Below are 15,436 nucleotides of genomic sequence, written 5' to 3' on the forward strand. Positions count from 1 at the left end.
GGCTTAGTCACTGACCTCAGGACACCTGTCATCTGTGGGAGAGGCTAGGCCAACACGTCAGGCAAAGAAACAGTGACCCAGGCAGAAGAGCTCTGGAAGAACAGGAGGATGACACTGTAAGCATACAGACAAGTCAGCTGTGTTCACAGAATGGGTATGAAGTCTATGGTGTCATCCACACTTTGGGACTTTGGCCTTTGAGGAAATGAGCAAGGAGATGGTCATCCAATCATGACCCTGCTAAGACCAGGATTCATTCTTTGATTCTGATGTCTTCTACTTCTATCTTTACCCCCAAACTGCAGGAAGTCACGACGAACTAAAATCAGAGCCCTGCTAAGCTTGTTATGTCCCCTGAGGAGCTTCCACCTGCTTTCTACACAGTGTTGCCTCCAACCAAACTCTGTCATAAGGGTCAGAGCTGGGGGCATGGTTCTTGGCCTTCTTAGAAACTGAAACCTGACAACACTATTCAACTGCAGAGATAAAATCTTGAGGTTGGGTCCTCAGGGGAAGCCCACTGTTCTGGTAATGGATCTCTATTTAAGTGTTCTTATCCCTGAAGGGAGTTGTGTCTCAGAGATGAGCAACCTGGGACAGCCAAGCACTAGGACCATCATCCAAATGAATGATCCAGGTAAGATGGAGAACTCTGTCATGTCTACACTGGCGTTTCTAAGGGCCTGAAGTTAGGAGAGAATATGGAAGCTTTTCTCAACTTTGGCTAAACGTGGGAATTACCTGAGGAGTTTTAAAAATACTGAGGCCTGGGTGCCCTGCCCAGAGATCCTGACTTAATTTGGGGGCTCGGCATTTGGATGTTTACACACTTCCCGGGAGATTCTAAGGTGCTGAGAGCCACCAAGTAACACCTCCTTGGCCACCTGGTGGCTCTATGGGGGGCTGACCTTTGACTGCACGGCTTCTGGTACACACTCTGCCTTTGACATCTGTTATGTTGGCCCTAGGAGAAGGGACTAAAGAGAAGGCTGCTCATGCTGTATTTCTGGCAAGCCTGGATTTAGACATTTTGGAGGTGAAGAGTGAACTTTCCACTGCTTTCCTTCTGTCTCCAGCTGAACCAGAATGAAATCCTGTGCTGGGATTCCCTAGACACCCCTGAGAGCTACTCAGTGAGCTGTGAGTTCCTGAGGCTGGGCATCACCCCCAGGTAGTAGGGGCACACAGCAGCAGGCTCTGTGGCCATGGTTCTGAGCCCACCTAGGGAACACTCGAAACCTGGGCTTGCCCTTCTGCTTCTGGTCTGAGATGAAGTGAGGCTAGCATGTTGTGATTAGGAAAGTTAGTGATTAGAAAGAGGATGTAGTGTCTAAACCCCAAGAGCAGCTGCACAGGTGGGGGGGCGGGTATCATGAGCCAGTGTAGTCATGGAGAGCTCCACAGAGGAGGTGAGGCTTGAGTTTGGCAGAGTTTAGCTAGGAGGGTAAGGGGTCCCTTCTGCAAAGGTTAGCAAAGATGTTGAGAGGAGGGATGGCACGTGACGAGCAAAGATCAGCTATCACCATCCACGTGGTATAAGGAGCTGCAGGAATGTTGGCTTTCTTCAAGTAAGTCTCCGCCTGGGCTTCTCTGGGCGGAAATGAACCAAGGTGATTATATAGTTTGACCTACACTGATGGTTCTCAAAGTGAGGTACCCAGACCAGAATCGTTATCACCTGGAAACTTGTTAGACATGCAAACACTCAGGCCCCACCCCAGACCTACTAAATCAATGCTTGGAGGTAGGGCCCAGTAATCTTTTCCAAGGCCTCCATGTGGTGCTTCTGATGCTCACTTGAGTTTGAAAGCCACTGTCCTATTTTGCATCCGTGTCTGCCCAGTGGACTCTGGTTATTATCCTCAGAAACAAGGGACATGTTTGGTCTGAGATTTGTATGACCTATGTTGTAACCTCTCCCTGTAGGTCCCTCCACTGGGCTTATGATTACTGTCCTTATGTCCTATCCAAGGGACACAGTGTCAGATTGTCGACAGACCCTTATTCACGTACTCAGCCTGCATTTAGTGAGCAGCTACCATTTGCTGGGCACTATTTTATTCTAAGCCCTGGGGATGCAGCAATGAACAAAATCAGAGTCTGTTCTTCCATGCAGCTTATTTTCTAGTGGGGGTGATGATCCCTTCATTAAACATAAGAATATCTGGTAGCTCTAAGTTCCATGAGGAAGAACCGAAGAAAGTGATGGGATTATTTTTGACTGTGGTTAAAGATTCCTCAGGTGATATTTGAGCAGACACCTGGCTGAAATGAGGGAGAAGCCGCATGAAGAACTTGAATAAGAGTGCCCCAGGAAGTTGGAGCAGAAATGCTGCGTCCCTGAGGTGGGAATGAGCTTCACATGTTCTAAGAACAGAAAGGAAGGCATGCAGCTGCAGAGGAATGAGCAAGTTGGAGAGACGCAGGTCCAAGAGACCAGAGACAATTGCCAGATCATGAAAGGCCTTACAGATCCTGTTCAGGTGTCAGGATTTTGAATGAGGACAGGCTTCTGGAGAGTTTTGAAGTTGGAAATGATGTGGTATTTCTGAACAGAAATTACTCCACAGAATGGACCATTCCATAAGAGTGGCAGCAGGGAGATGAGTTAGGAGGTGGATCCCTCCCCTGGCTCCCTGAGTCCAGCCATGCCCCAGGGTTTAGCCAGTCATGGAGAGAGCAAAGTTGCTGCTGGCCTCTCTGCTGAACACCCTGGGCTGCAATCCAAACTTTCTGCAGAGCTCGCTGGCTTGTCAAGCTCTCTTTCCACATCTGATTGGAGCAGAGCTAGCTTCTAGAAGTTTAGTGAGTACTTCCTGACCTGAGCCCAGGGACAATTTCTAGGGTGGCAATGCCTGGTCCTCATACATAAGGTGAAGTGGGAACTTATTTTCAAACTTCTCCTATGGCACAGAGAGCACGGAGGTAACAAACCTGCTTGAGGGAAGAAGACTGGATGGCACCTTGCATGCTTTTGCTTCTGAGTTATTTCCAGGTGCTGGCTTTCATATTCTCTGGTTCTTCCCCTGGAAGTGAAGCTCCCTCAGGGCCAAAGGCATTTGCTACTATAGCTGCTTAGTTAGTCTCCAAGCCGCAGACCAGCTGGGCAGTGGCCTCCCCTGGGGAGATGCTTGAAGAACATGCCGAAATGGCCATCCAGCCCTCCAAAGGGCTCACTTTACCGGAAGCTGAGCCCTGGCAATCTACACATCTCCTGAGGCAGGTGATTAAGCAAGTCACCACAGCCAGCCCAAGTTCAAGGGGAGAAGGGTTAGACTCCACCTTTCAGTGGTGGAGTGGCAAAATTTTTATGGCCATCTTTAGTTACCACACTGTGTATCCTAGATCTGTGGATGCATGTTTTTCATCTGCTTAAGAAAACTTGTAACCATTTGCTCAGATGTTTCTTTTCCTCCATTGTCTACCTGTTTCTTCTGGAGCTCCAATTAGATATCTAAGACTCTCTCTCTCTCTCTTGTTTTTTAACTAATCTCTACAATCTATGTGGGGCTCAAACTCATGACCCTGAGAGCAAGAGTTGCATGCTCTTCTGACTGAGCCGGCCAGATGCCCCTAAATATCTAAGACTCTCTTAACTTCTCTCATATTTTCACATCTTTGTCTCTGTGCTGTATCACAGGTGCTTTATTTGGTTCAGGAGTAGTTTTTTTTCTGACATTCTATTATTTTTCAAACATACAACCAAATTAAAAGACCTTTGCTGTAAATAGCCATATACCCACTACCTGCCTTCTACTATTGACACTTTACCATACTTTATCATATCCGTCCATCCATCCATCTATCCATCTATTCATCTTACTGTGTGGATGAATTTCAAGTACATTGCAGACATCAGTAGTCATGGAATTTTATTTCAATTATTCATTTCTATAAGTTCACTTATTTTTGATCTGCCCATTTATTACCAATATGTCTTTTTTTAAGATTTATTTTTTTATTTTAGAGAGAGAGCAAGAGTAGGGGGAGGGGCAGAGACAGAGAACCTCAAGCAGACTCCCTGCTGAGCACAGAGCCTGACCCAGGACTCCATCTCACAACCCTGAGATCATGACCTGAGCCAAAATTAAGAGTCAGCCACTTACACAACTGAGCCACCCAGGCGCCCCTCCCAATATATCTTTCTGCTTTTCTTTCTTTCTTTCTTTCTTTCTTTCTTTCTTTCTTTCTTTCTTTCTTTCTTTCTTTCTTTCTTTCTCTCTCTCTCTCTTTCTGTCTTTCTTTCTTTTGGGGGTGTGAGGGGCAGGGGAGAGGGAGAGAGTGTTAAGCAGGCTCCATGCCCAGCGCAGAGCCTGATACAGGGCTCCATCTCACAACCCTGAGATCATGACCCAAGCCGAAATCAAGAGTCAGATGTTTAACCAACTGAGCCACTCGGGCACCCCATGATTATGTTCTTTATTTCTTTAAACATTGTCCTATATATCTATCTTTATCTGATAATTCCAAGAAGTCTTTGAGTATAAATTGTTTTTTTTTTTTTTTGTCTCTTGCTAGAAGTGCTTGATCTTAAACTATGCTTCAGTAATGATAGCTATTAGCCACATGTGGCTATTTATATTAAAATTAAAGTTAAATTTAAAAAATTCAGTTCCTCCATCACATAAGCCATATTTCATGTTCTCAATGGCCACATGTATCTAGTAGCTACTGCATAGGGCAAGACAGGTTATAGAATACTTCCAACACTCATGTAAATGAATGGGGCTGGCTATATTCAAGTACAGCTTTATTTACAAAAGCAGGTAGCAGCTGGACCTGTCCTACGGGCTATAGTTTGTGGACCCCCGCTCTAGGCCTAAACTGGAATGCTTGCTTTCAACAAGGATGCGCTTTTGTTTGTAGGCTGATAGGCTCCAAGCTGGAAGCACACCAGCTCCCCCAGGGCTCTCCTCATGGCAGGAGTCCCAGACTCATGTCCCCATCTTGCTGCTGTCCCAGGCCTTCGTGTCCATAACCATCCTCGGGTCAGCATGTCTGGCCTCTCTGCTGAACGCCCTGGAGCTGCAATCCAAACTCTGCAGAGTTCTGTTTGAACTCCCTCCTGGTTTTCTTTGGAGAATCAGGTAGGGAAGGGGTACATAGGGCCCTCCTCCTCGCAAATGAGGAATTTGGTATAGGCACTACTCATGATCCGGTTCTGTAGAGGGAGAGTCCTTTAGAGGTCCCAGTCACCCAGAGTGCCAGAAGCAGGTACTCTGTCACAGTATTTTCTTGCCATGTCTGCTTAAACTTGACAGTTCTAACTTTTGCAGAATTCAATAAAACTCCCAGTCTCTTGAGGGAGCTCCGGCTGTAGCCAGCTTTCTTCAGGTGCTCCGCCTCAGCGCTGCCTGGCTGTCTAGGGGTTCATCCTGGAGTGCTTACACCTGGTTTGCTGCAGGGTAGGGAGGGGCTCTCACAGAACCTAGATGTTGGGCCCTTGCCTATTTGCTCACAGCTGCTCGGTGCCAGGGTTCGTGGCACTGGTCTCCGAGAACTGAGGCCACGGTGAGAGGCTCCAGGGCAGGGGAACATGACGGGGCAGCGGAAAGGAAGAGGCCAATGGTAGATGAATAAGGGGAGTCTTTGTTTGTTTTTTAGAAGATTTTATTTATTTATTTGAGAGAGCACTAGAGAGTAAGAGCAAGCAGGAGTGGGGGGCAGAGGGTGGGGGAGAAGCAGGCTCTCTGCTGAGGAGGGAGCCAGACTCGGGACTTGAGCCCAGGACCCTGGGATTATGACCTGAGCTGAGGGCAGACGCTTAACCGACTGAGCCACCCAGGCGCCCGAGGGGAGTCTTTGTTGACTCACATGCAACCCAGCAGGTGAGAAGCTGCATCAGGCTGGTAGAAGACCCCTTAAGGGCCTCTTAGAGACCTTGCCGGGTATTCCAGGTGTCAGCATTGCCTTACTCGCTGATAAAGCACCGATTGGATAGTCTGCTTCCCTCATCACCTTCCCGCATCTGGGGCCGTGTGGGAAGCGAGCGCGCATCCCCTGCGATCTCCACCTCCTTCCCCGGGAGCAGAGGCTGGGGGCACTGCAGGACCACAGGGCATCCGGCAGGCAGCTGAGTGCGCTGTGGGGCAGTAGCCCCTGGGAGGCGGCCAGCTTCTAGCACCAGGTGCTCACAGGAGGGTGTTAGAGACAAAACGCCGACGGCCAGATGCAACATGACAAATGCCGTGTCTGACTACTGTCGGGGTGCAAGGACTCACAGGGCACTGTGGTCAACCAGAGATGGGAGGAGTCATGGGGAAGTAGGTGGGAAGTTTCCAGAGGTGGTGACACAGGAGCTGAGAGCCTTCTGAGAAGTCAGTAGCTTTGTCCCTTAAGCATAGCCCAAGGTGGGTCTTCTGTCTTGGGGTGAATAGGGTTGCATTTATAGTGCTCTTCTCTCTGACTTGTTAGCTGGGTCTTCTGCCACCTGGTTCCTTCCTACTCCCTTTCCCCTCATTCCTTCCTCCCCAGAGGTGGCACAACACATCAGAGTAGTGTATGTTTCAGTCCGAGCCGAAGGTGCCGTGTGGTTCTGAGGGACCCATTGGGGGAGTTTTGGTTGCCACAGAAGCTGTCCAGCCACTTGCCAAACATCCGGTGCAGCTGGACCACCTGGCCCGGACCCGACAGAGACACTATCGTTTACATCCCTGGATTGTGGCCGTGAGGACTGCCGAGAGCCAGGACAAGGTCATGGTCCAGGGAGTCTCCTCGACTGAGGAAATGAAGGCCTCTCATGTGTGCAGACACTTTGGGAGTCTGATGTTTGGCACACGGGACTGGCTGTCCGTGTGATGCTACTCTCCAGGAGACTGGCCTCCAGGCCCCCCAGCAGTGTATCCGAGGCCAGGACTCGGTCTTTGCTGAGCCCAGGAGAGAATCCCCTGCAAGGAGGGAATCCCCTGCAAGCAGAGAATCCCCTGGTAGTGAGCAGCCTCCTTTTGGCCTGGCCCCAAAGTGGCGGCCTGAAACCATCTCAGACCCGAGTGTCACCCACATGGGTCTGGGAAGCAGAAGGGCAGAGGTTCAGGGGACTGCTGGGATGAGGGATGAGGAAGCCATAGGGCCTAAAGGGCATCTGTCCCCCCTTTCCCTTATACCTGATGGGGAAGAAGAGTTTTTGTTCATAGATGAAACCTTCATAGCCCCAAGGCTACAGCTAAGCAAGGCATGGAATGGAGGAAGGGGTCTAACAAACGCCCTACTCACTACTGCTTTCTGGAAGCCCAAATTGCAGAGTCAACCTGTATTGGATGGTTTGGTGAACTGTCCACTGCCAGCCCCTTCCGAACAGCCCTCCAAGTCCTCGCAGTTCTTTCCAAGCAAGGAGAAGACAGCGTCGGGGTCTGCAGCTGCCCTTGGAAAGAAAGCTAGAGAAATGGCTCAGATGTTGTACAGGGTGACCATGGGAGACAGCCTGGACTCCTCACCTGACCCCTGGCAGAGCAGATCTCTCCAAGAGGATCCCCTGGATTGGGGAAGTGCTGAGGAAGTCAGGATTGAGCCTCTGACCCGTCCGGGACCCTTCACCAGCTGGCCACCACCAGGCCACACCTTCAGGTTGGAAAGGGGAGAGTACCAAATACCAGGTTGTCCCCCAACCCCATGGCCTGCTCTGTGGGGCCGCAGGTAATCCCTCAGCAGTCCTGATCCCAAGCAAGGCGAGGACACAAGGCACAAACCCCCAGTGTTTCCTTCCCCTGCTGAGTGGTGAAGAATTCTACCACTGATGGCCTTTTCATCTCAACCCTGGTTATGGACAGCAGCACGTGGAAAGGATTGGCAACAGGGGGCTGCCATCCTGTTGTGCAGGATCGTGGAAGGGTTGCTCAAGTACTGAAACATCAAGTTGGGTTGTGGAAGTTTTGGAATTTCCAGGCTTAACCTGAATAGCAGCATGGCCCTGGGGCCATTGTCTGAGAACCCATTCCCCAGCCTAGCGTAAACACAAACATAAATGCAAGAGACAAGAGTGTGGTTCAGGTCAGGTCGGGGCACTTTGTTGAGAGGGGTTTCTTCTCTCCTCTCTCTGGCAGATGTCTTAGTTAAAGTGACGGTTAAGTCAGAGCACCTCAAAGAGAATTTGAGTGGGGGCTCTTTCAAAGTGTTAAAATCTGTGGTGAGAGAAACTAAGCAGGAGGTAAGTTGAGGACTGGACTAAGTACCTATGCACCCACAGACCCTTCTTGTTCTAGTGATGAGGTCAGCAGTCCCTGGTGGGGGTTCCCACTCCCGTACATTTGCATTTTCTCTTTCTTCCTCTCCCTACTCCACCCTCCTTTCCCCTCTCTACCTCCCTCCCTCTCCCTCCTCCCTTGTCTCCCTCTCCTGGCTTTTGGCCCTTACCCAGGTGGAAACTGTCCTCTATACCCTGACTTGCTGGTCTGCCTTCTGGTGGGGATCAGGAAACACAGCTGAGGGGCAATGGGCATGCAAGAGGGATGGCAGACTGGGGTGTAGGTGATTAGGCTCTAGTCCCAGCTGAGTCCCTAAGAGAGTTCTGGACAAAGTCCCCATTCCAAATCTGTTTTCTTAGCTTTATAAAGTCCACGAAGGTGCTAATTCTAAAAGTTTCTAACTTGCTGAGACCTAATTGACTGGGATACTACTATTTGCATTATTGCAGGATCTCTGAACTGGTTGTTGTGCTGTTCAAGGGAAGGACCATAGCTACTTAAATGGTACAAAGGAGCACCCATCCCACACTCCTGGTGTCCTCAGAGTTCAGATGGATACAATCTTAGGCTGTTAACAAGCCTCAGTAATTGCGGTAACTCTGCTTCCCCTCAATGTTCACCCCAAGTTGACAATAGGATTCTTCCTCAAACTAATTTTCTTCCTGTAAAAAGATTTGGCATAATTTCTGTGCCTCAGTTTCCTCTTCTATAAAATGGGAATAACAGTACTTAACTTCGTAAGATTGATATGAATATTAAATGAGTTAATACAAAGAGCTTAGAACAGTTCATGGCATGTAGTATAGTCTAGCAAGTATTAATGGTTATGAGACATTGCTTAGAGGGCTATAAATTATCATGCACCTTCCGGAAAACAGGGTAACAGACATATCAAGAGCTCAAAACAAATGGGTCTCAGGCCCACATATCCCACTTCTAGAAATCCCAGAAAGAGAACTTGGACAACTCATATACCATTATATTTATCACAGGATTATTATAATAAAAGTTAGAAATATGAGTAATGAACAAGATCAGATAAATTATGGTACCCTCTACTTGACTCCTTTCTAGCCATTAAAAGACTATGACAATACAAATTTCTGAAAATATACGAACCTGTATGCATATAGCATAACTCCATGTGGAAATAGGCTATGTGTGTGGGCTACGTAGCATTGTGGGTTTTCCTTTTTCTTTCAAAAAGAAGGAGATCTGTGGCAAATGCTACAGATCGACAAAGAGTAGGAACATAAGATAATAAGTTTCTTTCCTTTTTCAGGAAGACTTGACTTTAATGATAATTGTCAGTTAGCAGTTCTTTTCTGGAATTAGTGGTCTTTAACTTCTGTTTGTTTATTTACTTATTTATAATGTTCAGTTAGCCACCATATGGTACATCATTACTTTTTTTTTTTTTTTAAGATTTTATTTATTTATTTGACACAGAGAGAGATAGCGAGAGCAGGAACACAAGCAGGGGGAGTGGGAGAGGGAAAAGCAGGCTTCCCACCCAGCAGGGAGCCCGATGCGGGGCTCCATCCCAGGACCCTGGGATCATGACCTGAGCCGAAGGCAGACGCTTAACGACTGAGCCACCCAGGCACCCCTGCATCATTAGTTTTTGATGTAGCGTTCAATGATTCATTAGTTGCGTATAACACCCAGTGCTCATCCTTCATTTAACTTCTGTTCTTAAAATTTATTCAGAAAAAGACACTCCATTAGAGATAAGCAACAGGGGCGCCTGGGTGGCTTAGTCATTAATTGTCTGCCTTCGGCTCATGTCATGATCCCAGGGTCCTGGAATCGAGCCCGCATCGGGCTCCCTGCTCGGCGGGAAGCCTGCTTCTCCCTCTCCCACTCCCCCTGCTTGTGTTCCCTCTCTTGCTGTGTCTCTGTCAAACAAATAAATAAAATCTTAAAAAAAAAAAAAACAAAAGATAAGCAACAGCTATCTACCTAGAGCTGTGGTGCGCCAGACCTTTTTTCCTTTTTTGGGGGTGGGGGTAACACTCCCTGTGTTTTGGGGCTGAAGGCAGCCTCCATAATCAGTTGGTAGGAATGTGTTGAATGTTGACCAGCTGTAATAAGAGCAAAGGTGGTCTCGTACGATCTCTGCTTTTGCTTACAGATCTTAGGAGAAAAGGACTACTATTAATCCCAAAATGATGAGGGTGGGCTGACTGGAATGGAAAAGTACATGTTCTGGAGGTTTAGTTGTTTATTCAAGATGTGTTAATATGTGGTTGTTCCATTTTTTGGGGGTGGAAGCCTAATTCATTTATATATAGTCCACATACCTGAAATAAAGTTGACACAACTTTCCCTTGCCTTGTAAATGGAGAACAATTTGGCAAATTACAACAAACTAGAGCAGCTAACATCCTAAGGAGAATGTGATTAAAAACCACCTCCTCAGGCTAAATTTTCATGTGAGAGAGAAACTTTTTTTTTTTTTAAGAGTTTATTTATTTGTTAGAGCACAAGAGAGCATGAGCTGGGGGAGAGGCAGAGGGAGAGGGTTCATCTATTTATGTCCTATTTTATTACACTCCCACTATGGATCAGGCATTGTCCTGGGTACTCCGGGTCCAGTAGTGAACCTAAAAGACTAATTCCTTCCCAGTGGCTTTACACCCTAGCCAGGAGACAAGCAAGAAAACTATAGAGTAGATTAGTTGATAAGTTGATATGTTCTATTGGGAAATGCGGTCATTATAGTAGTTAAAAGGTGGTAAGGGAAAGCCTGGTTGAGAAGACACCTGAGAGAGAGCCATGCCGCTAGCCAGCAGGGTGAGGAGGCCTCCAGATGGTGTTGAGGCCCCGAGGCAGGGCTGTGCCTGATGTGTTCAAGGAACAGCATGAGACCGGCAAGAGTGGGAAAAGGCAGAAGATGAGTCTTTGGAATAGTCTGGAGGATAGTACGGCAGAAGGGACCAGAGAGTGAGACTAACCAGAGTAGTCTATTCTTCTATTTTTAGATGTGAATGAGTGTGAAATTGGCCTGGAGTTCTGTGATAATGGAGCAGCATGTGTGAACAGATTTGGCTCTTACTAATGTCACTGCCAAAAGGAGTATGAAGACCATACCCCATGCAGCCTGACATGCTGTGTGTGCACACTCCTCACAAAGGCATTGGATGCCCAGATGCCCTCTCGTTTGTGTGCCTATGAGCTGCGGGGATCTCCTGAGATCTATACCATCCTCAGGTCAGGGTCGAGCTCTCAATCTGATGCCTCCAGTCACAAACACCAAAGCAAACATTCCCGGAAGGAGACAAAGTCCAGAAACTGTTCTAGAACTTCGAATACAGTATAAAACCATTTACTATAAGAATCTTCATTGCACTGATTTTTCTTTTGCAAACTTTAGCTTCGGAGCACTTCCATAAGGATGCCATTCCTGACTCTGATCAAAGTAGGTGTGTAGAATTTACCTTGAACATCTGGTTGTTTCCCCAAGGCTCTGTCTGTCATGCCCTTGCTTTTAGACGTTTTATTACCAAAGATGAAACTGGGCAGGGACTTGCATGGGTTTGAGTGAGCTTCTTCTGAGCGGTTCGGCATAAAGCAGTTGATAATGAACTAGCTGATGCCCTTAGCTTTTTAAAGGAATTTTTGCTGGTGATGGTAATTCATTGGTACAGTTACCTGTGAAATAATATAAACTACCTGGTGCCACCACAGTCAGATCAATAGATAAGATTTCTCTTTCTCATCTTGCTGTGTGACCTTGGTCCTCATGTCTTGAACACCCCTATGAAACAAAGGGTTCAACTAGACACCAAAGGTTTTGTCTAGCTCTTTGAATATTAGATGTTGAAATTCCAGCAAAGATGCTATTGGACTCTGAGAGCAGGTGGGAGACCTTGCAATGCTGTTTGCATAGTTCTTTGGGTTTTTATGGGTGTGTGTTTCTTAGTTTTTATATTTCAAAGGAAGATTGAGTTGGGTACAAAATACAGGCTCAGTATGTATTAACTGAATATCTTATGACTAGGAATCTACTTGTGACCGACAATATGTAATTTTTCTATGTTTTTTCACTTCCTGCACCCTCCAAGTGTCCAGATAAGACAATGTCTTAGTCCGTTTGGTCTGCTCTTACAGAATACTATAGACTGGGTGGCTTATAGACAACAGAAATTGTTCTGGAGGCTGGAAGTCCAAGATCAAGGCTCCAACAAATTCGGTGTCTGGTGAGAATCTGCTTCCTGGTTCTTAAATGGCCTTCTTGCTCTGTCTTCACACAGTAGGAAAGGGGCAAGGGTGTCCCTTGGGCCTCTTTTATAAGGATACTAATCCCATTCATGTGAGCTCAACCCTCATGACCTAATCACCTCCCAAAATTTCCACCTCCTAATACCATCACCTAGAGGGTTAGGATGTCAATATATGAATTTGGAGAGGACATAAACATTCAGTCCGTTGCCTGCAGTGACAAGAGTTAAGTTGAAATAAGTTCTGTGAGGCAGCCATCTTGAAGTTTCAGAAAACTTGCGTCTGTGGATTTTGCTCTAAAGATAGTTTCTAGATGGTATGCAAACTAGTTATAGTTCTTTGGATCTATAGTAAGTTAACATGATACATTTTGGAATACAACTGGCTCTTGTGCTTGGTGAATGGTATCAAATTTAATGGTTTCTTTTTTTAAATTTTTTTTAAGATTTTATTTATTTATTTGACAGAGAGAGACACAGCAAGAGAGGGAACACAAGCAGGGGGGGTGGGAGAGGGAGAAGCAGGCTTCCCGCCGAGCAGGGAGCCTGATGCGGGGCTCGATCCCAGGACCCTGGGATCAGGACCTGAGCTGAAGGCAGACGCTTAATGGCTGAGCCACCCAGGCGCCCCTAACGGTTTCTGTCTTTTTAAAAATAGATAAAATTAATTTCTGATATACCCAAGATGGAAGACTTTTAGTCATTAGCTCATAGGCAATTTAGAATCCACATTGCAAAAGGATGTGGGACATTTTTCAAAGTTAACTCCGTGTGTACGAATAGGGGTTCTTGAGGGAGCTATACAGCCAAAGTTGGTAACAAGTCTTTACATTATCAGGGTCGTTCATTTTGTTCCAAGTCTGGCTTTGGCTTTGATAAAATATTAGCAGTCAGTTCATTTGTTTATTCTCTCAAAAAATAAGTACCTACTAATGTGCCAGGCAATATGCTAGGGATAGGGGATAAGAGTATATAAATCTCTGAAGGTGCTTTTGAGAGTCCCTTTGGTAATGGAATATAAGCCTGTCATTTGGTTCTCTTTTTTAAAAAAATGTTTCTTTGTATTTCAGAAGTTGAGTTATCCTTAAATTACCTGGACCTGCTGGCTGGAGTTGCTGTGTTCACTGCAGTCTTGCTCATGTTGGCTACTGGCCTCATGTGGCTCTTGACTAGAATCTACATTAAGAAGGAAAATTCTCTGGGTCATAATGTGGCACCACAGGAGTGCCTGCCTATAGCGCCTGCTTTTGACCTGATGGACCTCTGCAGACACCTTCCCTTCAACCCCTCCCAGCCTAAGTCCCATGCCAAGGTTCCAGATGGTGCTCAAGGCAAGAATGTTCCTCAAAACAGGGAAGTGCAGGTGTGGGTGGAGCAATCAGAGAGGCTCTGGGGTAGCTGCTACCTCTAGAAAGGAGGGTGGGAGGAGAATTGTCCTTTGGAAGTAAAAACCTCACTGTGCCATCAAATCACACACTTGTGAATTTAGGAAGAATTGCCTTGAATCTGATCCTGCCTGTCACTTCTGTTCTCTATGATCCTGCTGTGTTGGGGTTCCTGACTCTCCCTGGGGAGAAGGCATGTGTGTGGTGGTGGGGGGGGAGGGTCTTGCCTCAGGACTCAGCCTATAAACCCAGCCAAGGGCTGAGGTAGACTTCTGATGACGCAGACACTTCAGGTGATGAGTGTGGTCCACAGGAGGTGTCCAGCAGAGCAGGAAGCTCATGGTACCAACTTACAAAGTTGAATGAGTTTATCAATGGACAGACTAGGGAACTGTTAACATGGTCTAGAAACCTCAACCTCAGCACTTTTCTCCCTTTTTAGGGAGAAACTCCCCTAAAAGTAGAGGGTAAGAATTCTTGATTCTTTTTCCTTCATACTTGGTTGTATTTTATTGGATTAGGAATTTATTGTTATGGAGACATTCTGCCTTCTGTTCTGTTTCGACCACCACATGTGCCAGGTTGATATTAGAGCCCTATAGCTTGACCTCAAATAAAAAAGAAACACTTTTGTATATTAAAAGAAATACAACTCTGTGGATTATCTTTTTTAAATCTACCACTAGTGTTTGGCTCTTAATCTTTTAAAAAATGAGGTGGTCACCATTTGTTTTAAAGGTTCCCAGACCACGGAGCACCCAGGTGGCTCAGTCGGTTAAGCATCTGCCTTTGGCTCAGGTCATGATCCCAGGGGTCCTGGGATTGGGCCCTGCATCGGGCTCCCTGCTCAGCGAGGAGTCTGCTTGTCCCTCTCCCTCTTCTCCTCCCCCTGCCTGTGCTCTCTCTCTTTCTGTCAAATAAATAAATAAAATCTTAAAAAAAAAAAAAAGGTTTCCAGACCTAATTCCGATGCTGGAGTTCCCCATACACAACACAAAGCAATTCTTAGGCACCCTAGGGTATCAGAGAATTGGGTGAATTCTGACACTACCTATCTGGACATGCCATCAGATTCCATAGGTTCAGTCCTACAGACTGTCCCCCACACCCCAGGATGTGACCTGTTCTTCTGACCAACTGGCTACAGATTGGAGGTTCCAGTGACCTCCTTCTTGGTTTGACTGATTTGCTAGAACTGCTCACAGAACTCAGGGAAATGTCTTATTCACATTTGCCAGTTTATTTAAGATGTGATAAAGAATACAAATCAACAGCCAGATGAAGAGTTACATAGGGCCAGGCCCTGAACAAAGGAGCTTCTGTCCTCATGGGGCTTGGGGTCTGGCTTGGTGGCATGTGGGAGCATTCTGGTTTCCCAAGTGTGGAAACTCTCCAAAAAGGACCAAAAGCTGTCCCCTTAGATTTTTATAGAGGCGCCATCACACCATCATAATTGACGAGGTCATTGGGCTTTGGCTGATTCAACCTCCAGCCCCTTTTCTCTCCCGAGGGTGGTGGGGAGAGTGGGGATGGGAGGTAGGATGGATAGTTCTAACTCCCTAATCACATCGTTTGTCCTCCTGGCAACCAACCGACTCCTCCCCTGGGGTGGGGTCTGAAAGTTACCTCATTAATAACAAGACTCCCA

At 46.8% G+C, this 15,436-nt stretch overlaps 1 protein-coding gene across 1 annotated transcript in view; it reads left to right on the forward strand.

Annotated features, from left to right (window-relative positions):
- LOC115940971 (uncharacterized) overlaps positions 1–14,693 on the forward strand; it is a 98,310-nt gene extending 83,617 nt beyond the window's left edge. The window contains exon 3 of the mRNA XM_081832047.1: positions 13,474–14,693. Within this exon, the coding sequence (XP_081688173.1) occupies positions 13,474–13,814 (341 nt within the window). The 3' untranslated portion in view covers positions 13,815–14,693. The remainder of the gene's footprint in view (positions 1–13,473) is intronic.
- Positions 14,694–15,436: the final 743 nt, after the last annotated feature.

This window comes from Leptonychotes weddellii, chromosome 10 (assembly GCF_054177405.1).
Source record: "Leptonychotes weddellii isolate Sample4059 chromosome 10, ASM5417740v2, whole genome shotgun sequence".
NCBI classification, from domain to species: domain Eukaryota; kingdom Metazoa; phylum Chordata; class Mammalia; order Carnivora; family Phocidae; genus Leptonychotes; species Leptonychotes weddellii.